Below are 24,510 nucleotides of genomic sequence, written 5' to 3'. Positions count from 1 at the left end.
TTCCTTCAGTGAGTATTCTATCTGAATTACCAATTAAGATCCACTATATGCGTGTGGCAGAACTGTTTCAGGAATACCATACTTGTTAAAGGCAGCATGCTTGCTTCTTTTTTTCTTTTCTTTCTTTTTTTTTTTTTTCTGTGTTTTTGTTGATAGTATCTTTTCTTTTTCCTGCGTTGCTTGTTTTTGTTTGGGACTTTTAGGTGGGCTGCGCAAGGTTTTGCTAAACCCAAGCGTATAGAGTCTGGTTTTTTCAGCTTAACATTTTTACTTGCTCGTGCAAGGGAAAGAAACGTTTCGTTGGTTTAGTAGTTCATTTACCGCATCTCTATTATTAAACTGAAGATTTTTGAAAATTTGACCCTATTTCTGATTTTGTAATATCTATTGTTTGTTTAGGAGATATCAAAATTTACCAGGATCTAGAACCATGGACGAAGGTACTAGCGCGAGGACTTTGTTCAATAATATTATTGTTGCTGAAAAAATAATGGGTAATGGGGTAAATTTAAAAAGTAATATCTATTACATTGTGCAGGTTGTGTTGTTTATTGGTAGTAGTTAATCTAAGATCATATTTGCCTTGTCGCCGTCCTTGAGGCTTTATGATAACTTGGATAAGAAGGCCATTGTAGTTGGCGCCATATATTGCTTTCTTTCTACATTGCAGCTCAGAACCTCAATAATTGCTTCATTGTTTAATTGACGCGGATCGTCAGGAAGGAATGATATTCTTATATATTATCTTATTGCCGTGCCTGAACCCCTGAGGCATAGAGTAATATTGCTTTGCTCTGGAGTAAGAAGTGGTGTTGTGTTGGATTTGGTCGTTGGCACCTAGTCATATTAATTCACGTAGGGCCTGTTGGACGTTTGATTTTCTTATCCATCACAGGAGCCATAAGCTGACGGACCTGTATAAAAAAACAAGTTTTAAGGTATCACAAAATGCTGGAATAGGACACAGTTCGGATCCTATTAAGGTCCCAATAATGAGCTTGGTTCCCCATTTCTAGCCATGATACTGCTCGAAATCAAGTGGTACAGTTCGGTAATGGATGTGGTTGCACCCAGCTTGAACTAGTACGAACCAAGTTGATTCATACATCGAACCAAAGGTCGTCAATGTATTGGTACTTTACTGGTATCATACGTCAATACAGGACGTATGAGGCGGTATGGCAGATTTTGATACAAACATAAAGAAAGTCTAGTTGTGCTCGCTCTAACCATTAACAATCAACTGGCTGGCTGTGTGAAGCAGCATACTTGCATAAGAAAATCTCTATCTGGTTCTAATGGCAAATGGTTGCGACTGCAAAAACCCTGCCCTCACAAAAGAACACAGCGGAGGATAAACACAAATAGGGACACAGGACACTGTTTCATGTTAGTCTTTCCTTTACCAGTTAGCCAAAGTTATATTGGCTGCTGGAGAAATTCTTTGTGCGCTGCTCATACACAGGATTGAAGCACGGCGTACAGAAAAAAAAAAAAAATAAATTTTGGCCTCAAATGTGAGCCAATCACCTCGGATGGTGATTGCGGTTCTGCATGGCCTGCGGTGCACAAAGAATTTCACATTGGCTGTTGATTTTCTGGGTTTGTGGTGTCAACCCAGGCTGCAGCCATTCATGAATTACAAGCATCCATGAGACAATCATTAGGAAAAACGGCACCTGAAACTGATATACTGCAAGGAAAGAGAAAACATAATAAAGTTCATTCATACAGATATAAGGAAATGATGCTATAAGCAGTTTGCTTATTTCAAACTGACAAAGAATCGCTCAGCCGGCGGCCACTGGTTTCAAAAGGGAAGAAACACGCGGCCATTCCCGAAAGGAATATTACAAGTTCAAATAAACTAATTGCCAGAGTCTGATGGCAGGCATGTACCATACTGACAGCCACAAGTGGACACACAGCCCCACCTATTCTTCCCACTGAACTTGCGGTTCCTATGCCAGTAGTCCTGACTGAGGTCGGGTATATCTGACAAAGAGAAAAAAAAAATCATAGGGCCAATTCAGATCCTGCAAAAAGTCTTGTATCTAGAATAATGCATATGTCATGTGATCAGAGTACCTATACGACAGACACACCCGGTAGAAGAAGCTTTATAAAATTTATTAACTTCCATGATCATGCAACAGCAGAGCAATTAATTTTTATTGGCAGTGTACATATGTCAATAGAGAAGTAGATGCTTCTGCTGATCCATTAGCAAGGTGGAAGAAAAATGTAAAAATTGAAAATTACTGGAGTTGGATGATGAATTCCTAGGAGCTGCAATATGCCGGCTAATGATGCTCGACCACAAAAAAAAATAAAGAGTTGCTTGGTGGTGACATAATGAAAACCAAATCATGCCGAATACCCAAATAGTGGCAGCCGTAGCAGAGCAACCTGTTATTTATTTATTTATTTATTGTTTTTTTGAGGTGCTTTATAAATCATTCAATTTTTCCAATTTCTCTCAAATAAAAATAAAAGGTGGACCAGTGTCATATAAAAGAGGCAGCATACAAATTTTTTGATTTAATTGTTGGTAAGCGTAAAAGGATGTAGTCACAAGTGTTAAATATCATCCAGATCAACACAAAAAAACTGCGTTTATTGCATGAATCATGAACTATGAGAATCAAAGATCCCGAAGCAATATTTTTAGTCTACACCGCTATAAAAACTTAAGAGTGTCGCTTAACATGTTGAGGTCCGTTTGGAGCCTGCACAAAATGGCAAAATATGTGGTATGGTGTTGAGCAATGGTGCTGAATAATATGATAGATATGTGACATTATCAAAAGATAAACAAAATGCCCTAAATGATACTCTACCAAGTCCATGTTAGGCCTCACCAAGGAAGCCGTATTTTTGTTATCATTTTTGTTAAATAAAGCAACTAGATTGCCTGACTTACCAAAACAAACATGTTCTCTGAATGTGCAAAATCACTGTATTTATTGATCCAGTCTTGCAGTTCATATTTATGTGGGATCACAACCACATTATGGCAAGTTTCTTGCAATACATGTTTGTCATAGGAAACAATGGAATAAGATAGATCTGAATTCCTGATACTAACCTCTGGAGCATAGACGTACACTACTGTGAAGCTCCCTGAGATGCAAATTCGAGCACCAAATAGAAGGGCTGTTGTTAATGCTTCTGTCTGATGAAATGCCAGTGGGAACAAGAAAATGCAACTTATAAAAAGCATGGCAGACATTGAAAGCTTGCGACCAATCCTATCCACAATTGCAGCTGATAAAACAAGTCCAGGAATCTCTGAGAAAAAAGAAAAAGAAAGAAACCTCTCAGATTGATAAGCAAGCAGATATATTTCAAATGTACATAACAAAAAAAAAAAAAGTATATGCTGAAACATATCCTACCAGCAAAGCTAGCAATAAATACATCTTTGTAGAGGCCATCATTTGAGTGGCCTGATTGCATCTCATTTGATGTGCATATCCTATTCCCGTTACTTAACTCAGAGGTCAGCAAGACAATGCCATAATATGAAAATGCATTCCCAAAGAAAACCACCCAAAGAAGAAGTGTTGATTTGATTAATTTTGGTGAAAGAAGCCTAAAAAATGCACTGACGCCACCTATTTTAGAATCCATATTCTCCTCATTGACGCTTTTCTTCCTAACTGTAACTAAATGAGTGGCTTCAGAAGGATTGGGGTTTTCATCAAGATCAAAGCCTGAAGGATTGGGTATTTCATCAAGTTCGATTCTGTGATCAGAAATAAGCATGCCAGAAGGCAGCGACACATGGTTCAGTATGGCCACCTTCTCCAAGACATGCATTGCATCAACTGTTCGGCCTTTCATGCAGAGATACCTTGGTGACTCAGGTGTGACAACATAAAATACTAGCAAAAGAAATGATGGTAAAGAAGACAATGCTAGCAACCACCTCCAGCCAAACTTCGGCATGATAGCCTGCAAATTAAAAAACATCAGTTATTCATGTAGATGTTTATAAGTGCAACTTCTAACTTGAAACAGCATTCTTGGTGTTGCACAACCATGAATAACTTGAACATTAAAAACAAAATAACTTCCAATTTCTCTATGGCAGGATCTTCAACATTAGAAAATAACCACCAGACAACACAGATGCTACATGTGGTAGAGAAAACTCATCTTTCCAGTTCTGATAAATCTAAATACAAAATTGTATATTCATATTACATGCAAAAAGATTAAGGAAATAATTCAGACTAACCTTTATTGACATTGCTAAAAAAGGAGTGCATTCAAAATTTGATAACTAACCCTAAATGATGCTGTTGACACAATTAGCAGAAAAGGTTAAGAAATGGCCACACTGAGTGCAAATCTGATTCACATCCCATGTCATTTGTTCACAAGTGTGTATGGTATTAGAATTGCAGATCCATACAGGTCCTAGCATTTTCTCCAATAACAGTAAAAGAATGTGCTTACGGCACAAATTAAGTTGCAAGGGAGAGTAGGTAAGAAGAAATTAAAGTACAAAGAAAATTTGGCCATACCCATGCAAGTGATGCCTCCAATATTGTGCCAACAGTCCAAAAGGCTTGAAAGGTGACCATCCAAAAGCCTCTATTTGGAGCTGGAACAAACTCCAGAAACCAAGAACAAAGCACAGGGCCACCACCCAGTCCAATACCAACCATAAATCGTAGAATAATTAATGATAAGTAATTGGGAGCAAATGAACTGAGAAAACCGGCTCCAGTGGTTACTAGAGCTGTAAAGAGAAACCCCATCCTGGAACAGGTTAAAAGGCGTGACATATGCAAAACTATCAGAAGCATGATGATAAATTTGCAGGTAACGTGAAATAGCAAAAAAAGTATTAACAAATTAATTACATTTTGATTTAGAGTTTCCTTTTGCACAATATGGCTATAGAAGTATCATTTGGTTTCTAAATTCATAATAAATGTTCAGGTCTTTGTTATCAGTCTTAGATTTACAGAAAAAAATAATAGAGTAGAGCTATCCTTAACTGCTGTAACTGCAAGAATTTCACATAATTGAACATCTGACTTGCACGATGAAGTAATCCTTAAGCAGGCATCACGTTACCAGACCTAAAAAGATAAAGTTAGAAATTATTTGCACATAGCTTGGCTGAATTTTGACTTTTTTCTCCAGGCACACACTAAACCTATCTGATGGAGTGGGAAAAGATATATGATTGCACCTATAACATAGACCAGAATATTACAACATGGACATCTGGAAATTGTTGCAGTTATTTATTTTGATCGCATGCTGAACTTGACGATCTGAACATTCTAATTCATGCAAGAAGTGTATGCACAAAATGGATGCCTTAATCCGAGCATAAGACTAGTGAACCACATTAGGTGAATAATATAGGAGAAAAAGAGAGTTATATTGAGAAAATTTTTCAAACATCAAGAGGAATGAATATAATATGGGGAATCAACAGAAATTCCATTCAGCCAATTTTGGTAACAAACTAACAATACTTAGGAAAAGATATAAAAAGAGTAGAGCATTTTAGATTTGATGGAATCAAGGATCTAAGTACTGGTATATATGGGTACATACTGCCTGTAACTTACTGGTAAAACCACACCCCTTGTCCCAGAATACCTAAAAATGGTACACCATCTGATTAGCATTGTGCCAGAACCAAGAGGTGTACCATTACTGACACTGTATCACAATGGTTCGTACTATACCGTTAAGGCACAATACAGAATACAGATATTGGTATCAATACTTCAACTCTTGGATGGAATGATTGGAAAAAAAGATTTGTTGAACCAATTTGTAAAAGTAAACATAACATACATATTGTACCAACTAACATGGAGTGAAATCTAAAAGGCACACTAAGAAATTATTGTAAAAGCTGGGGCAAAAAGTGTAGCAAGAGAGAGTGATAGAAAAGAATGCATAAAATAATGCCTTCAAGAATGAATCTGGATTTGTGATTCCTTGTTAAGACAATAAGTAAATAATAAGGGGAGGAAAAGAGCTGTGCAGATGATCTTTGTGAGCTTGGAGAAAGCATGAGATAGAGTCCCATGAAAGATAATCTGACAAGTAATGTTTTGATCAAGATGAGGATGGACACCAGTCAAGTTTCATTTGATCAAGATGAGGATGGACACCAGCAAAGTTTCACTGAGGTAATGAAAGGCAGGAGGAAAAAGAAGCCTGCAAGAAAGAAAGAAGAAACAAAATAAAAAAGCCAAGAGTTACATTCCACTGAGTCAGACTTTTTACATTTGATGATTTGGACACTAATTATTGTGTTTTTAAATAGAATGCTAAGGCACACTGTCTATAAATTTTAATGACAACAACTAGGTGATAAAATCAGGGGCTCCCTACCTTACCTCCAAAAATGAAGCTAATAAATGAAACTTCTCTGAAGAAAATGTGTCATGCAAAAAACACATGATACTAAAATTCTCACCGAGAAAGTTAAATCCATCAGACCAAAGCCAGTCACCAACTAGTACCACAGTCATATAATCCATAGATCCAAATCCCAAACTTGTTTACATATTTGTTTCAGATGGTGGCAATAGATTTGCTATTTCTTTAGAGAAAAATGAGTCTCTTGTATTCCACTCTTTTTAGGACCTTTCATGCATACAGCTTCAAAGAACCATTGGTAGTGTTTCAATTAGTTATTTTGTCTTTATTTTTGTCTTAACATTTTTCTTTTTTGGTTTAACAATGGAGATCAAAAGACCTATGAGGTGATTTTAGGATTTTATAACTGTTAGTTAACAAAAGAAGATTGTTTTTGGCTTTAATAAAATGGTGGGTTGTATAAACTAAAAATCTAGAAAGCATAGATACTGGTATATGGTACGGATACTTTATGGTACAGGTACGCCGATATGGCAAAAATTGAAAAAACCACGATACAGGTACGGCTAGATATTTTATATTTTTATGAATATTTGAATATATATAATATTTTAATATTAATAAAAATATATATAAAAACTGAATCATATATATAATATTCGAATATTAATAAAATTAAGTTCTCAAATCTTAACTAAATTTATAAGTGTCATCATAAAAAATAAACAAACACTTGCAATTAATGAAAAGAAAAAAACTAGCACTCTAAATAAGTAGAAGAAATCAAAATGGTAAGTCTTCATAATCAAGTGATAATAGTTTTAGCTACTTTATTCTCTACGTCATCAGCAAAAAGCTTCTTCTCCACATCTGGTTCATCAAAGGACAAACTTGCAATCTCAAGAATACAGAGATAGTAGCATCAAAAACGTACCCGCATCGGAAACGTACCCGATGCTGGTACATACTTGAAATAGGAGTATCAATGCTTCATAGCCGAGAACTTAAAGGGAATGCATCAGTTTATTTACTAGCTCACTAGCCCTTGCTGTTGAAGCTACCTCTTCCACAACAATTTTAATACTGGCAATAATTGATCTGTTTAAACATTCATCATGCTTGAACCACCAAGTGTCAAGGAATATATATAGGAAACTATATGCCTGAAACCCGACAAAACTCAAAATCTTTTTCTTGGGAATAAGACCTTGGAAATATGACTTGACTTTTTGTCTACAAAGCCCTTTTTGTGGGACTACTTAGGGCAGCCATGATTTCATCTCTAGATCTATTCAGCAAGATAAATGACCATCCAAGCCTTTCAAAACAGAACTGCATCTCTATCTACCATGGTTCCTGGCTCAGCATGCCTATCCCTTAGGAGGAGCAAATGGAGACAGTTGAACATAGGTTGGATACCCTTTCTAACATTGTGCAGAGACATTTGGATCCATTCAATAGATGTAAGAATTTTGCTCATACATAAGTGCACTATTGTGCCTCAAGTTTAACGAAACTATAAAAATAACTATGCATTGTCTCCAAGTCATCTATTAAATGGTTGGAACTCTCAATCAGTCATTTGTTTCCCCACCAAAACAATAAAGATAGCATCTAACAAAGGCAAACTACTAGCAGTGCACAACAAGAAGTTCATCCAATTCCTAATCTCCTTCGATTCTTGATAAAACATTTGCCTATCTTCTGCACTCAATGGACCAAAATATCCAAGACAAAAGCAAAACAACATTACATAATAGTCTTCAGAATTTCCAACATTGGATATCTAAGATTAGATGGAAAGTTGAAACACTTCTCATGATTAATTCAAATAGAGCATATGTACATTTAATGAATCTTCAACTCTTGTCAATTAGTGCTGTTTGAACAGCAACATTTTTGGTATCTAGGGAACATGAAGTCTGGCTAGGATTTTGAGTATTTTAGTCAACTCTAAGTCCTCTCTTTTTTCTGGCTTCAGACTTATTTAACCTTCTATAGAGATTTTTAACAGATTGAGTCACTACAGGAGTCCACTGATTACCAATCTGGTTAATGACTTGTTGGAGGAAAAAAGTCATCACCTTCTTCTGTGATATAAGAGTCCTTACAGAATTAAAGCCTAAGTTTATGAATGAAAAACATTATGCTAGCCATGAAAGGAACCATTTTGACCATGTTTTTGAATAGGAATAGAGCTAAAAGGGCTCGCTTCAGCGACAACATTGCGTCAAAGGCATCTAGAGTCAGTAGGATGTTATCCTTAAGTGTTTATGCATCATACACAGACCGATTTTCTCTAACCCTTTTTTTTTTTCATTTTTGAATTCTTAAGTGTTTACATGTCCTACACATCCCAATTTTTTTAACCTGATTTTTTCCTTTTTTTATTTGGAATGATAACCTGTTGGCCTCAAAACACCCAAACTTGCTAATCTGTCATTCGTTAGCATGGTGAGGAGCTCTACAAATATTGATCATGTCATTTTAATTTCAATTAATAAGAAAAATCATAAGCAATCTAATTTCTAGCCTTTCATCTCTCTCTTTGATTGAAATTTAATATTTGTAGTGGACCCCATCATCATGATAGTGGAATCAAGCTCCCCAATTAGCTAAAATAGTTGTGCTTCCCCAGCACTAGAAAGTGAAAACAACCAAATGCTGACTAAAAAAATGTTGATCATCTGGTAAATAGGTAGAGAGATTGAAATCTAGGATATTTAGGTACGAATGAGGATGGTTGTCATTGGCATTAAGCTCCAGCTCTCCACCGTGGCCCTCTGCTAGAAAAGTCTAGTGACAAAGGATATTAACTATTAATTTCACAAGAGTGTCTAAGTCAGAAAGCCAAAACAAAAAGAGTGAGACTGTGAGAATAAACTAGATCCCAATTTCCATAGGCATTTTCACCTCAAGGTGTTAATCTGGTAGTACACCATCTTAACCAATGCATGAAGGTATCCAACCGATGCATAGAGGTATCCAACCGATGCATGGAGGACAAGAATATTAAGCTCACTACCATTAAGAGATAAGGGAATGCGGCATGGTGCAAATACAAGTGCAATGTGTATGCTAGATAAAGAAAAAAAAATCTTGCATAATTAAGAAATTAAATTGTGACATTCGATAGATTGGTATTAGGGAAAAAAAATAAAAATAAGTAATCATGTGTTCAACAGATTTTGCTATCAAAGATTCACAAAGAAGCATCTCACATTATTTAATTCGTTTAAGAGCCTTTGCAAGCACTCACACCACTGATATAAATGTCATAATACAGAAATTGACATCTACTATTACAACAACTGATTACAATTATAAACATAGACTATAGTGTAACTGCTGTAGATTAAATTTCTGTGAAGTTTGTAATTATGTGGTCAAGTTAGTATTGAAGAAAAAATAGTGAATTCAGCATTAACCAAAGACCAATATGTTTTTCAAGACCAGACATGATTCAAATACAAAGAAAAGAACTGGTACAGTTATGAGAAAATTGTACATAACACAATATGTGCTATCTAAAGGTAAAAGAGAAGGACCTGCCTCCGGCCATAGTTGTCTGAAACTACACCCCAAGAATAAGCGCCCAGCAACATGCCACCAAAAACAACACTAGTTATCAGACTTTCCTGGTGGGAAGAAAGCTTCCACTCCGACTGAACTGCTGGTCCTACAAATGAAAGAAGCATCATTTCCATGGCTTCTGAAATCCATCCCATCCCAGCATAAGCCAGCACAAGTACTTGGAACTTCCCAAACCCCAAGGACAACAGTGCCTCGTCCACGGTATATGTAGATGTTCCATCTCCCATCTGCAAGAACCAACCAAAAAGATAAACATACACAACTTTGCTCGATTTTTTCTTCGTTCTCCTTTTTTTGCACCATACGAATAGACTAATAAAAAAAAAAGAACAAAAGAAAAGTTCAAACGTGTAGGATAGTTCACAACAAAAAGCAGCCACAAACACCTGAAAATCCTCTATACATTCTTTTTCCTCAACTCATTAACCTAGAATAATCCACTTTCCTCCTTTTAAATGTTCAAATCGCTATCGACTGTCGAGTTTTGCTTTTGATCATAAGCTGTTTTGGTTATAGTACTCATCGACTAATCATAGTTTTCGGTTGTAACAATTATCGATCACAAATTGCCTTTCTCTCCCTCTCTTTCTCTCTATCTCTATCGCGTCACAAGATGATAAACTAAAAAAAAAAAAGACATAAACCATATCGACAAGAAATCTATCTGGGGAAATTTTACAAACAGGTGATGCAAACAACCTGCACAATAAACCACCAATAGTCCTGTTGCTGAAGAAGAGATTATTCAGAAACCTAGTTGGTTTTTCAGAGAAAGAATCGAAAGGAACTACAAACAAAGAAGCAAAAAACTGACATCACAAGAAAAAAAAAGGAAAGAAAAAAAGAAAGAAAGGGACGAGGAAGAGAACAAACCTTCGAATCTTACGTTCCCAACCTTCGGGAAGGCAGCTCAAACCTAGCGACGGTTATCGTAGACGGAGACAGGATATGAATTGATGATGCTACGAAATCCGTTCTTCTTCTTTCAGATCGACACGAACCGAAGAAAGGCAAGATACTGATGAATTCGATTGAATGAATCTTGGCCCAGACTAGACCAATAATGATACCAGAAGCGCAGGAAAAGGGGAGGAGTCGAGGGAGAAGACATGGAGGTGGCCGAGCGTTCCCCCGTCCAGATGGTCAAATTAATAACTGGCCCATCACCGCCGGATCTCTCGGTTTGTCAGCGTTTTCTCTCGTTTTGTCAGAGAGAGAGAGAGAGCGCGCGCGCGGTTGACCACACGAGCCGCCCTTGTACAAGCATGGGTCCGGGTTGTATCTTCGGCGGGAAAGAATGATGGATCTTCTTTCGCGCTATTGACCGTTGGATCGCGCCCTCAAAGACCCCCCCCAATCCGCTGCACGGCTCTCGAGGGGACCATTGGGCGATCCAACGGTAAATTCGCGCGCAAGGAAGAGGCTCCGTACGAGCACACGCTACAAGACCTCACCAGAAATCCGGCGGTTGGTAGATCATTTCAAGATGGAAATAGTGATAAGGCTTGTCGTTGATGAAACAATGCTTAGAATGCTTTAAATTCAATCTACGGTGGAGTGTGGAAATTTTTCTAAAGACTGACGCCGGACGGGCCCATGCTCGACGGGTAGGATGTTACCAAGATGGAGCTGCAGCTTGCACCGTGCGTTATTTTCCGAGTGTCTCGAGGCGCTGCTCATTTTCCATGTTGTTCGCTGATATCGTGCGAAGCTCCCGCTGCTTCTTCGTGATGCAATGCGTCACGCCAAACGAATGTTGTGTGCTCGTACAAGAGGAATGCCATATGAGCTATTTACGCGCACCCATCTCTTATCATGGCACTTCATCCCTCTATTCTTGATCAGTGATCACAGTAAGGACTACTTTCCCTGTGTTTCCCTTGATTGATATGCATGTATGCCAACAACAGGTTAGATGATCCGAAAACTCTTCTTTTGGATCCAATTGTCTTGGACCAAATATGATAAGCAATCTTGAGACCCATCCTTTTCTTTGATAGGTCGAATGAAATAATATATATATATATATAAATTAAAAAATAAAATATTCAAAAATTAAGGTGGAAGACATAGTCCTAGATCTGTCTTTGTTCGTTTGGGATGGCTGGTTTCTCATTTCCTAAATCAGTTCCGGAGATCGAGCTTCGTGATGCATGGAAGGAGTCCTGTCATAATAGCCACTTTCATATTTCTTGATTATGAGTGGAAAATGACTACATTACAATCATTTGAAGACACCGAATTGGTAAATATGAGGATATTTTTATAATATCCTATTTTCTTAACCTAAGATAGATTCTTTTGTCCCTCTCTCCTACATAGTTTCTCTTACTTTATCGGATGGGGACCAGATAGCCAACTGGTCAGCCGGAAGGGTGGCTACTTTGCTGAGATTATTCATAGACAAGTTTGAAAAAAAATGTTACATTAATGTATGTGTGTGTATCTTAAAAAAATCTCAACTTTCTTTGCAAAAGAAAAAAAAAATATTGATGCATATATATATATATATATATATATATATATATATATATATATATATATATATCTTAAGAAAATCTCAATTGCTGCAGCCAACTCCCTGTCGCCTGTCATCGGTGATGAGCACCTGCAAAACAACATCCTCACAGACCGGAGTTATATCCAATGGGGACCCTCTGATGCTTAAGTCAGAGAGAAAATTGATGAACAGTAGATTTGAATGTCAAGAGTAACAGAGCTCTGGCTCAAAAGTATCTTATCGGTGCTGTTCACTTATCCTCCTTTTATACATGATTCTGATGTAATCGTCGAACACGTGGTCCCATTTTTTATGATGCTAAATTATCGGACCATAATTATAAAATTAGTGGGTCGTTAATTCTCACTAATTGTCATGATACGTAGTCGATAGCCATTCATAATGATTACAGTATGTTGAGTAGATTAGCCGACTATATATCGGTAGTATTGATATGTTGGTAGAATATCCGAGTGACCATCAATAAGTAATTTTGGTATGCCGACGGTCATAGATCGGAGGTTGGCCAAGTCGTATGCTGTCGATTGATAATCGCCGACTATTGATCGGTCAACCGATTATGAGTCGGTGTGATTTGTTTAGTCAGCCGATGTAGAGTCGAGATTGTATGTTCGGTCAGTCGGTCGTTGTTGAGTTGAAGTCGGAGGTCGGTTGACTTGAGTCGGGGGTCGATTGATTTATTCCAACAGTTGCCCCCTACTCTCAAGTCCAAGGTGATCCGATGTATGTGCCATTACGTGGTTTGTCACGTTGGACGAAGGGAGTCATTTCGTGTCATATCAAACTCCGATTTGGCTGCTAATTTCTTCGGGATATGAACATCAGCTGTTTTGTCGTTTTGGTGGGTACAGAACCATCATTAGACTGTCATATTGATAGGACGATTCGGTATCGGATGTCAGTGTCAGACATCGTTTCGAGAAGATGATTTAGCATCGGATGATTTGATTCTGACTAGTAGATCTTTGCCACGTGTCCGAATATCATTAGGTCGGAGCTGTTCATATAGATAACGGTGACGTGGCTCGATCAGGAGCAGGTGCATTGAACCATCCGATCAATGGTCGGCTCAGATGTCACCACATGTCAACATCTGGTGAGACTCTAATTTGGTTGCTTCGATCTTGACCATTGAGGGATCCTATATATATAGGGTCATTTTCGACCAACCTTTTATTTTTCATTTTATCTTGTTTGCTGCAGAAATTCTACCGGAGGATCGTCCCAGCATCTGAAGCCTTCTTTTCTTCTCGGCTTCATCTTTGAATTTCAGGTTAAGTCCTCGTCTTTCTTGAGTCCTTCATCTTCTTTAGTCTTCTTCTCTCCAATGGCTAGGGGTTCTTCCTCTCGGGATGGTCGAGCCCAGAAGTGGAGGCTTTTTCACTTTTAGAATCGAACGTCGAGCAGCTTCGGGAGCAATATCGCATCCCGAAGCAATATCAGCTTTTCGCACTTGGTGCCGATGGTTGGATGAATTTTTCTCCTTCGAGCCAGGTGGTCTTCTATGTCGAAGACCTTCGGGCGGATCTTCGATTTTTGATTTCGGAGTTCGTTCGAAATATTTTGGATTATTATGGTCTCTGTCCTGTCCAGCTGGCATCAAATTCGGTCTGACTAATAATCAGTTTTGCTTTGTTGTATCGGTTACTGCCGATCAAATCTCATCTTTCCCTCTTTCGTGCCTTCTTTATCCTCTGACCTTATCCAAAAGCCAAAGGTTGGTGGTTCTTCAACCTCCGAAAAAGCCTCTCCTTTATTACTGATCTTCCATCGTCCATCCATGGATGGAAGAACCAATTCTTTTTCGCTTCTTTCTCTCTTCCTTGGGGCTTTCCTTCTCGCTGGGGCGATCCAAGAACCGGCCCCAACGATAACAGCCGAGTGGAGGTCGGCGATCGGGAGGACTTTCATCAGCTGAAGGATATGGCAGTCCTGCCACAGAGAGAGCTTATGACCGAATAGGCTCTCTACGACGTCGGCCTCAGTTCGGTCACCAATTTAGGTATAGTATAGTCGGTCATTTTTAACTTTATTCTTCTTTTATTTGTTTCTGAATCGTACTGACTTTTGTTATTCTGGTCGCAGCAATATAGCCGAGGGTGCGAGTGTCGAGTGTCGACATTCGTCAACACACTGTCAGGAAGAGGGCAGCATCTGAGGTTGGACCGTCCCAACCACTGAAGAAGGGTCGGGCTTCTGTTTTTGCGCCGGCTAAGAAATCCGATGTACAATCTGCATCGGTTTTTGAACCGATTCTAGTGCTATCAGCCCCGATAGCGCTTCCCAACGTGCCGTCAGTTGAAGGGGCGGCAAGTGAAGATGGAGCTGCCGTGGCACCATCAACACCTACCAAAAGAAAAAAACAAGAAATCCAAATTCATAAATTCAGATAGTAAGAAATACCTAGAACTTGGTTTCAGAGCATCCGTTTCAACCTGGCCTCTACCCTTACGAACTCAGTCTGCTTGGAGCCTGACATTATTAAGTGCCCCAAACGCAAGCGTGTTAAAGAGAGGCCCTTCGTTGGATCAGACTAGGCTGGCTCACTTTCCGGCTTCGTGCATACCAGGCTGTTAGTGGGCTAGTCTTATAGGACAATAGCTTAGACCAATCCAAGGCCTTTCTTAAGGCAAAGCCTAGACTGAATCGCGATTTTTGGGCCACCTCCAGCTATCCGAGTGTCTCCAAGAGCCCAAAATCAGCTAGTTTCTGGATCTTGGCAGTACTCACAGCTCGGACCAACGTTCAAGGTCACGGACAGGACAATGGAGCAATGGCAACATGGAATGTTACATGTGCTTCAGTAGAATTGATATGAACCAGGTGAGAGATCTTTTCCACGTAGTTTCCGATTACAATGATACCCGCAGCAAAGAAAAAAAAAAAGCATTGAAATTTCTGATGGGTGATGACTAAATTGATCCAGCTATTAATGTGGAGGGGAATATCAAGTCTTCAAGAGAAGTGACTGCCCATCGGTCACTCCTCCCATACAACTCTATTATTGGCCTTACAAGCAGCCGTCAAAAGGTTTGGGCGTTCATCCACATATTATTTTTATGAGAAAAGAAGAACGAAAAGTTTTTACGTATCCTCCAAGTTTCTGGAATTCCTGTGTTTTTTTTTTTTTTTTTTAACAACTCCCATCTCCTTTTGGAGATTGTCATCAAAACCTTTTTTCTATTTTCGGATCCTCATTCCCTGATCATCTAAAACTTCTTCCATTTATAGACATCGTTACTCCGTGCATATTTTGAATTTTGTTTCTATTAATATGGAGGGGAGTATCAAGTCTTGAAGAGACCCTGATCACCTAAAACTCTTCCATATCTATGCAGACATTATTGTTGATCCGTATATATTTTGAATTTCTTTCTATCAATGTAGAAGGTGTTATGACCTGGCCCAATTAAACCTTAAACCCAGCCCACAAAAGCCCATCAAAAAAAAAAATTTTGAGGAAAACTCCCATAGGGAGTCTTCTTCCTCTCGACCGGCTCCTAAACGGAGTCGGAAAGCTCGCCGGGGAGGAGTTTGACTCCTTCCCTCATACTCTATTTAAGGGGGAGACCCCTTCTCCCTTTCTCCACCCTGAGAATCCCAAGGCAAAATGGCAGGGATCGTCGGAAAATTCTCATGGAAGCCCATCACCGTGCTCGCCTTGATTTCTCATCGGAGACGTCACCGGAGCTCGAGGTAAGCCCCAGTTTCTCTCCCTCTCCTCTCCCCCTTCCTTCCCATGCCCGTGTGCACGATCGCCGGCGACCGGAGTTGCCGGATTTTATTGCGAAAGAAATTTCTATTTTTTTGTTGTTCTTCTTGATTTTCCGACATCGGTAGTCACCGCCGACCACCGGATTCACTTCTTCTGAGCCGTCCCGTCGTCGCTCTTCTACCGTCCGCCACCGCCATGTCGGTCGCGTCGCTGATCGGTCGACCAAAAAAAGGGACCACACGGTCCCCTGTTTCGCCCAAAGGAGGCCACGGGAAGAAGGAAGGAAAAGAAAAAAAATAATAAGTAGACTCTCTCTCTTCTCTCTCTCCTCTCTCTCTTCCTCTTTTCTTCTCTCTCTAATCTCTCTCTAGTCTCTCTCCACTTTCTCTCTAAAATTCTTACTCTAGGTTATTTCTCTCTCCTAAGATTTCTAAAATTTTGAGAAGAATGATGATAAATTAAAATTGATCCTAATAATGAATTTTGATCTATGATCACCGGATGGTATATCGGCACCCATATTGATCAGACCTAATATTTTTAGATTTTATTTCTTATGATTTTATTGAATTATCCACATAATAATTTCAACATGATTTGATCTGATCAATCGAATTTATTGAATCATATCGTTTGAGGAGTCCAAGATGAATTTTTCTCTTTAAAATTTTCTCTCTCTAAAACTATTTCTCTCTCTTGATCGATTTCTCTCTCTAAAAAGATTTATCAATAATTTTTTTTTTAATATTTCTGATCTGATGAAGTATCCTGATCCATGATTATCGGGCAGCGTACTGGCACTCACCTTGATCAGACCCGATATTTTTCAATTTGATTATCCATGATCCTGATTTAACTGACTTGGATTAGATTATTTTGATCACACCAATCGAGATGTTGGACTGTGGCACCTGATTAATTTGGATTGTATCTCATGAATTCTCTTTTCTCTGATTTTCTCTCTCTTTTTGATTCATGAATCCCATGAAGGAACCTCGATCTTATCACTTCGAATCCGATTTGATCTGATAGTCAGATTTTGGATCGTTTATGTTCTAATTAAATTTTGATGAGATAAAATTAGATGATCGGACCAATTTGGACGATAGAATACGGATATCCATCAATTTTATTTTTTTAATTATTTTGATCCTTTCTAATTATTGAAATTGATCCTATATAAGATTGTGGATGTTTAATCATGAGATATTGCAATATGATCTATGAACAGAATTTTTGAAAGAAAATTTATAGAATTATGTGGATTATTGGAATGAGTTCGAGGTAAGTAATGTTTTATTTTTTTTAAATTTATCAATAAATTATAATATATTTTTCTGACATGATTGGTGGAATGATGCATGAATTGGATGAATGATATTTTGTTATAAAAAATATCTTATTTTGATATGTTATGATGAAGCATGATTGAACATATTGCTTTCTTTATGCATTATATTGATTGATTTTGATACTACATGATTATATATTTTTTATCGAATTAGAAAAAGAGATGTGACTTATGAAGAGTTTTGATATAAGAATAATATGAATTGATAATCTGATTATATAAAGGACCCCGTCAATGGGGCCATATACGTTGGCAATTGACTTGTTCTGAGGGTTTATGTCGCCAGCGAGACCAACGATATGTCACCAGTGAGACCAGCGACAAACCACCAGCGAGACCAGTGGTTTCGAAGAACTTTACTGCCAGATGATTCGTAGCTCACCGCAAGAAGATACGCAGTATTATGATCATGTCACAGAAAAAATATGGTCATAGCTCATGGTCAATGAAAAGAATTTAAGAATGAAAGAAATTGAAATCTCGAAAAAAACTTGAATTTTTGAAAAAAAAATAAATTTGGCATGAACTATATTGCATAATTGAAATTGATTTCAAATTGATGAACTCTATATATTTATTTTTTATAAATGATTATTTATCTTAATGCCTGATGAAATCTATTGAAAGTGATCATTGCTTACTGGACTGTCTAGCTCATTATCTCTTATTTTACTATTTTTACAGATGTTGAAGAATTAAGATGATACAAGATAGGAATGGAAGAGTGATTAGAAGCAGAACTTTCATATCTTTATTTTAGACTGAAAGTCTTATTGAATTTAATGTAAGGCTTATTGAACATTATAAAATTTATTGAAATATTAAAAAAAAAATTTGGATTGTTATAATTTTAGATTTAAATTATTGATAAATTATTTCCACTGTTACTTTATAATAGTATGATAAGATACCTTGCATGCTTGTAGGAAGAGTTTCCTATGAGTATACGGTGGTTGCCATGACCTTCGGCTCATAATCTCAGATTGGGATCGTGACAATTAAAGTGGTATCAGAGCATTAGTGGATGAACTAAAATGTGTATAGAATGAGTGTCAGTGGATAGACACTAGGAACATTATGGTGTAGATCTTTGATGATTGTAGTGGAAGAAATCTTTATAATTTTTGATTAAATATTGAGATTATGTATGAAAGGATCACAAGAGATTATGACATATAGAGTTTAAAATATGGTGGATGATCTATGGATCATGATATAATTAGTTAGATTTTGATCGAAAGTAATTACAAAAGGATTGACATAAAATTTTACTATACATTATGATTATTAATTTGATCATTGATTATTCAAGTGAATCATAAGTTCAAATTTAATGTGAGAATAATACTATGATATTATTTCTAATTGAGAAGTTGATTATTATTGGCAAAATAAAGATTTGATGATAAAATATTATTCCAAGATAGGCTAAGAAAGTCTTTTATGATACTTGATTAGAATATTTATCAAAATTAAACTTAGTATGTGGATCATGTATAAAGTGGCATATTAGGACGAATGCATATTTGAGGATATTATAAAGAAGTCTATTTCTTATTGATAAAATTGATTATAAGATTATAGGATATTCATTGCATTGAAATCTTTCATTATCATCCTTAGATCTAAATAATAAATCTTATTTGTGTCTCTTAGAGACTATATGATGTGTATGAAATTTTAATTTAAAGATTTCGTATTTAAATTAATCAAGGAATTTTTTGATATTATTGTTGAAGTTGTTAGTGAAAGACTGCTATCTTTAGATTAAGATAAAAGATCCGATTTATATTTATTTGAGATTATGGGACCTATGTGAATTTGCAATTTAAAATTTTGGATTTAAGAATTGATATGGAGTTCTTTTATTTTTGTTAATGAGGTCCCTGATTGAAACAACTATTAAATAGAGATTTAATTTTTGAGACCTATATGATTGTTATGAAAGGATACTTGATAGATATTAAGGATCTTGATGATAGAAATTTTAGAAAAGATAATGATTTGAAATTTTTATATGTTCTGATTATGTCCTAATTTGGTGAAGCATCGAAAGATTTTCTTATTGATTTGACTTATAGGATTTTGATTTAAAATTATCTAATTGAATTGATATGAGAATTAAGATTTGATTCATACTGATTATAGTAGACCTATATGATGGTTTTGAATGTAATATTGGATTCAAGGGCTAATCAAGATTATTGTATACCAGCAAAAGTAGAAATGAGAATCGGAAGTTAATCTTTAGCTTTAATTAAAATTTAAATTTTTAGATCTTTTTCATTGATAAGATAAAGAAATAATTTGATCAAATTTTTTTTGATGAACCTAAGAAATTTTGATTATTAGAACAGAATGCGCAGCGGAAGCATGGTGATCTGAATTATTTTAAGTAAGTCAGGAATGTTGACTTTTTGAGTTAAAGAATTATGATAGATGATATGATTTGATATAAAAAAATTATTGATATTAGAAAGAATAATATTTTTAAAATTTTGAATTATTTCGGATATCCTTAATGCGATTTTCAAAAGTAATGCTTCCATCTACTATGCTACAAAAATATTTAGCATCATAATTCTAGGATGAGTGGTCCTTAATTTTTTATTTTATATTTAAAATATTTAAAGATAATTTTTTTATTCTAGAATTAAATTTTATAATTCTCTATTTATTAGAAAGAATTTGAGATTATTTATCGAATATTGATTTTGATCTTAGATTTTTATACTCAAAAGTTTATCTATGGAGAATGTGGTAAATTTTGTTTATGATCTTGTAACAAATTGATTAAATCATGAGTAGTTAAAAATTTTTTGGTAAAAAATTTGATAACCTTATCTAGAATTGAGAGACTAATTTCGATAATCAAAAATAGTGATATTGATTCTAATCAATATTAGTAATACTAATCTTTTCTTTATGAAATGATTTAATGATAAATTTGTATCAAAAAAAATTAAAACATCAAAAGTTTAAGGATGAGATTAAAAAGATAAATTTTCAATCTTTAAAAGCATAAATAAGAGAAAATATTTTTGAATTTTAACTGATTTGGATATCATCATGTGATTCATAGAAGTATATTTTTCTATCTTATGATGGGTTGATTAATTAAGAGTGGTTAGTATTTTAAAAAAAAAATAAAATTTTTATTCAAAAATTAAGATATTGATTTTCTTCTATTTATAAGAGATAGGTTTGATTTTGATCTAGTCATGAGGTATTGAATATTATTTTATAGGGAATGAGAGCATGATTTTGAAATCTTAAAAATTAAAAATCTTTGAGATGTTGATTTTGACAATAAAAAAATGATTGGTTCTATTTTAAATCAATATTTGATGTATTGACCTTTTTCTTATAAAATGATTTAAGAATGAATTGGTATCAATAATTAGAATATTAAAATATTTATGGGTAAAATTTTTACCATAAATCTCAAGTAAGAAACTATCAGCTATCAGCTAGATGTCTTAATATTTCATCTTTTATACGACCCTCATCATACCATCTCTTCGACAAAGTTGTCTTCAATGATGCATAGATCCCTTTCAATCTATGTATTAAAGAAAAGTAACATAAAATTTTAGCCGATTTTTTCTTACTTCAAGTAACATCCATTTTATTCAATATGTCACCCTCACCTTCTTTATATGATGTTCATTATAAAGATCCACAGATATTGTATGATTCTTGATTAGCATTTTCATCCTGATACAACATACAATCATTTAGACAACTATGAATCTTCTCATATCTAAGATCTAATTTTTTTACTAATTTTTTTGCTTCATAAGAAGAAGTTGGCAAAGCAATGCCCTCAGAAAATATATCCTTTAATAATTGGAGCAATATAGTAAAACTCTTACCAGACCATCTATTCAAATATTTCAAATAAAATAGTGCATAAGAAAAAAATTTAAAAAAATTCTTACAATCTGGATATAGTTCTTGATCATAATCTTTCAATAAATTATGATATCGATGTTCTATCTTATTATTACATAAATACTGGGGTTTTTCAACATGTATAGGATCGGTAGATATAGACCCCTCGAGCATCATATATGTTTCTTGTCCTTCATTGAATCTCCTAAATTTTTAGCACCAAATCCCAGAACATCTCTAAGCAAATCCCTCGTATCATCTTCTCTTACGATATTTTTTTTGTAGATTACTAGTTTCAATATCAGATCTATGTTCTATACATGAGGGTTAATTACATGGAGATGGCAACATGAATTTTTCATAAAATATTCATTTAGTACATCTTATTACAAAATCATTCCACACCAAATATAATTTAACAAATTATGGATCAAGAGAAGAATTATTTACACATTTTTGACAAGGATAAAAAATCTTTTTATTCATTGATTCTTTCTCAACAATAAATTTAAAAAAATTTTAGACTTTTTTTAAAATAATTTTTACTGGATCTTGACTTGTTTATCTAACTTTTATCCATTGTATGATAACAATAACTGAACAATAATTTTTCTAAATAAAAATTATACTTGAAGTCAAGAGAAGAAGAAGAAATATTATCAGAAAAGTAAGATTGTAAAACAAAGGAACAACCATCATCCCAATAGAGTGCACGACAATAGAACAACCAATTAATTATAGCTCCTAGCTTCCTACCAGCTATCTCATAAGAAGTTGAGAAGGGCACTAAAGCATAAGACAGCATATATAAATGCTAACAACTTGAAAAGTAGGGGTGAAAGTAGTGTGGATATTATTCGTCTGGATTTATTTTTGTATCCGAATCAATTTGAATATGGATAGAAATTTGAGAATCCAACTAATATCCATATTTATACCACATCTATTAAAACAAATAGATATGGATATAGATAAATAACTATCTGATCTATATCCGAATATCCAAATCTACGTGTAACCCTATATGAATTTATATAGCACTTATTTTTTAGAAAAAATACACAATCATATAAATATGTTATTAACTTGATTTATCATCTATTTAATAATATCTTTGATTCTATAGTCATAAAGTTTAATTATCTAAGTAATATCCTTAATTATATCCATACTTTCGGTATCCGAATTGTATCCATGTCCTTTTAAAACAAATATGGATATGAATTTTTGCATCCAAATAATATCTGTATCTATATTTGTATTCGTTAGACTAAACAAATATGGATATGGATATGCAGATATCCGATCTATATCCGATTTGATTTCAGCTCTATTGTTGAAAAGGCAATATATGCAAGTAAATTAATGACTATAAGGGCAATGTATACTTGTAAGTTAATTAGACAAACCAGCAAATATCCATACAAATACATTTATTGAAAACATTCTAATAAGATCCATATCCTACAATCACACGGTAATAGAAAGAACAATGCCTTTACAACCTACAAGACATTGTCTGTATCTATACAAAATATGCCATCCCTGGCAACCTGTATTTCATACCAATTAGCTACCCAAAGGGCAATACTCGGTCATCATTGGAGTTTTCTACCGTAGGGCATGAAATATAGCCGACATGTATCTTTCCTGGTTGAATTGAATTATGTCTTTTGCTATTAAGACAAGAAAAGACCAGCAAAATTTAACAAATCATCCTAGAATAGAAGGGAATTTCTAGTATCAAAACTAAAGGTGATCCATGTCGGCAGATACATTTGAGCTTTTCTTAAACTGAATAATGCATTTAAATGGTCATTTCATGTGCTCTATATGTATCTAGATCTGTTGCCATCAATTGTTGGAGCGCTTTTATTTTCTTCATGCCATGGCACTTAGATAGTCTGGCAGACGTCTGATCAAACAATCAGTAATTCCTTGTGGATACTTTATCCATTAATTTTTGGCCAAACATGGATGGCACCATTTCCAAGGCGAGTTAGACTTTTTTTGTTTGGCCATTCTTCCATTAATAGGAAAAGATTTCAAATATGAGATAAAGTGGGCAGTATCGAAACTCCTTAATTATTCTGATTCCAGCAGAAAGATATTTTATTTTCATCTTGTCTCTACTTTCTCAATATGAATATGGTGCCACAAATGTAATTAAAATACCTTATTTGTTAGGAGTTCTTATTGTTGGGATATACCGACTAACTTTCGTACACTAACTTATCCTTGATCGGTCCGATCGATGCCCGACTCTATCCACTGGACCGACGGACGACTCCGACAACGACTCTGACAATGATTGCCGACAATGGCTGCCGACAATATCCAACTGAAGGTATGCCGACCGAACAGACCCATACTATTTCCGACCAGTCGAGCGGCTAAATCCATATCACCGACTCACTGTCAGGGGTGGCAGCCGATGTCCGACTTTCACAAGGCACCAGATTAGCCGACGGTGTCTCCGAGTCACCATCCGACGATCCGACAGCCGAATACCGGCATACAGTCGGCCAGCCCGTTCAAATACCGTACAACCGCTATGGGCTGTTCTCCTGCCAAGGACATGCTGTACGACTGTCGTGGGGCATTGTCCTGCTAAGGACATGGGTTAATGACCTGACAACCCACGCCGATTTGATAGTCTCCGACGATTTGACAACTCTCCAGTTGTCTGTACCATTAATGATGGGACTATACTGCATCCTACTATAAAACGGGGTAAGGCAACAGTATGAGTAAGCTCTCTGAAGTGCCTTTAAGCTCTTGAGCTCTCTAGCTCTCTCTCTCTCTCCCGCTGAGCCCCTGATTTTTCACTATTGCCTAGTCTCCTCTCTGACTTGACCGTCGGAGGGTCCCCACCGATGGCATCTCCGGTCAGTGAGGACTTTTCTTGCAGGTGTATGACCCTGGTGATCGAGCGATGGGGGGATTGACCGCAATAGATTTGGCGCACCATGTAGGGGGTCGACAAAGGTAAGACAGCGAGCTCCGTAGAACTTGAAAAATCTCTCGAGATGACGAAAATCAGGACTCAGCGATCGAGAGCTACCGGATCGG

General features: G+C 36.0%; 1 protein-coding gene across 2 annotated transcripts; it reads right to left on the bottom strand.

The window, feature by feature from the left end:
- Positions 1 to 1,691: 1,691 nt before the first annotated feature.
- Positions 1,692 to 11,214, bottom strand: LOC105050433 (organic cation/carnitine transporter 7). Of its 2 annotated transcripts, XM_010930448.4 has the most exons (6): positions 10,831 to 11,214; positions 9,916 to 10,184; positions 4,533 to 4,770; positions 3,399 to 3,957; positions 3,089 to 3,291; positions 1,692 to 1,995 (listed from the first exon to the last, which is right to left on the bottom strand). In XM_010930448.4, the coding sequence occupies exons 2-6, from the start codon at positions 10,182 to 10,184 to the stop codon at positions 1,771 to 1,773; spliced, it is 1,494 nt and encodes a 497-aa protein (XP_010928750.1). In that variant the 5' UTR covers positions 10,831 to 11,214; the 3' UTR covers positions 1,692 to 1,770. The 2 variants fall into 2 exon arrangements, with proteins under 2 accessions (XP_010928750.1, XP_010928752.1); XM_010930450.4 differs by lacking the exon at positions 10,831 to 11,214 and having other exon boundaries at positions 9,912 to 10,090.
- Between the last annotated feature and the right edge of the window lie 13,296 nt (positions 11,215 to 24,510).

The sequence above is a fragment of the Elaeis guineensis genome, chromosome 8 (assembly GCF_000442705.2).
Source record: "Elaeis guineensis isolate ETL-2024a chromosome 8, EG11, whole genome shotgun sequence".
Taxonomy (NCBI): Eukaryota; Viridiplantae; Streptophyta; class Magnoliopsida; order Arecales; family Arecaceae; genus Elaeis; species Elaeis guineensis.
This window is presented reverse-complemented; position numbering and strand designations above follow the sequence as displayed.

Bases quoted from the DNA above. Each gene is read 5' to 3' on its own strand.
- LOC105050433 (XM_010930448.4), bottom strand. From the start codon at position 10,184: ATGGGAGATGGAACATCTACATATACCGTGGACGAGGCACTGTTGTCC. The intron at 4,771-9,915 runs GCAGGTCCTTCT...AACCTGTTCCAG, and splicing joins TCAGACAACTATGGCCGGAG to GATGGGGTTTCTCTTTACAG. The intron at 3,958-4,532 runs GTATGGCCAAAT...TTTAATTTGCAG, and splicing joins TGGAGGCATCACTTGCATGG to GCTATCATGCCGAAGTTTGG.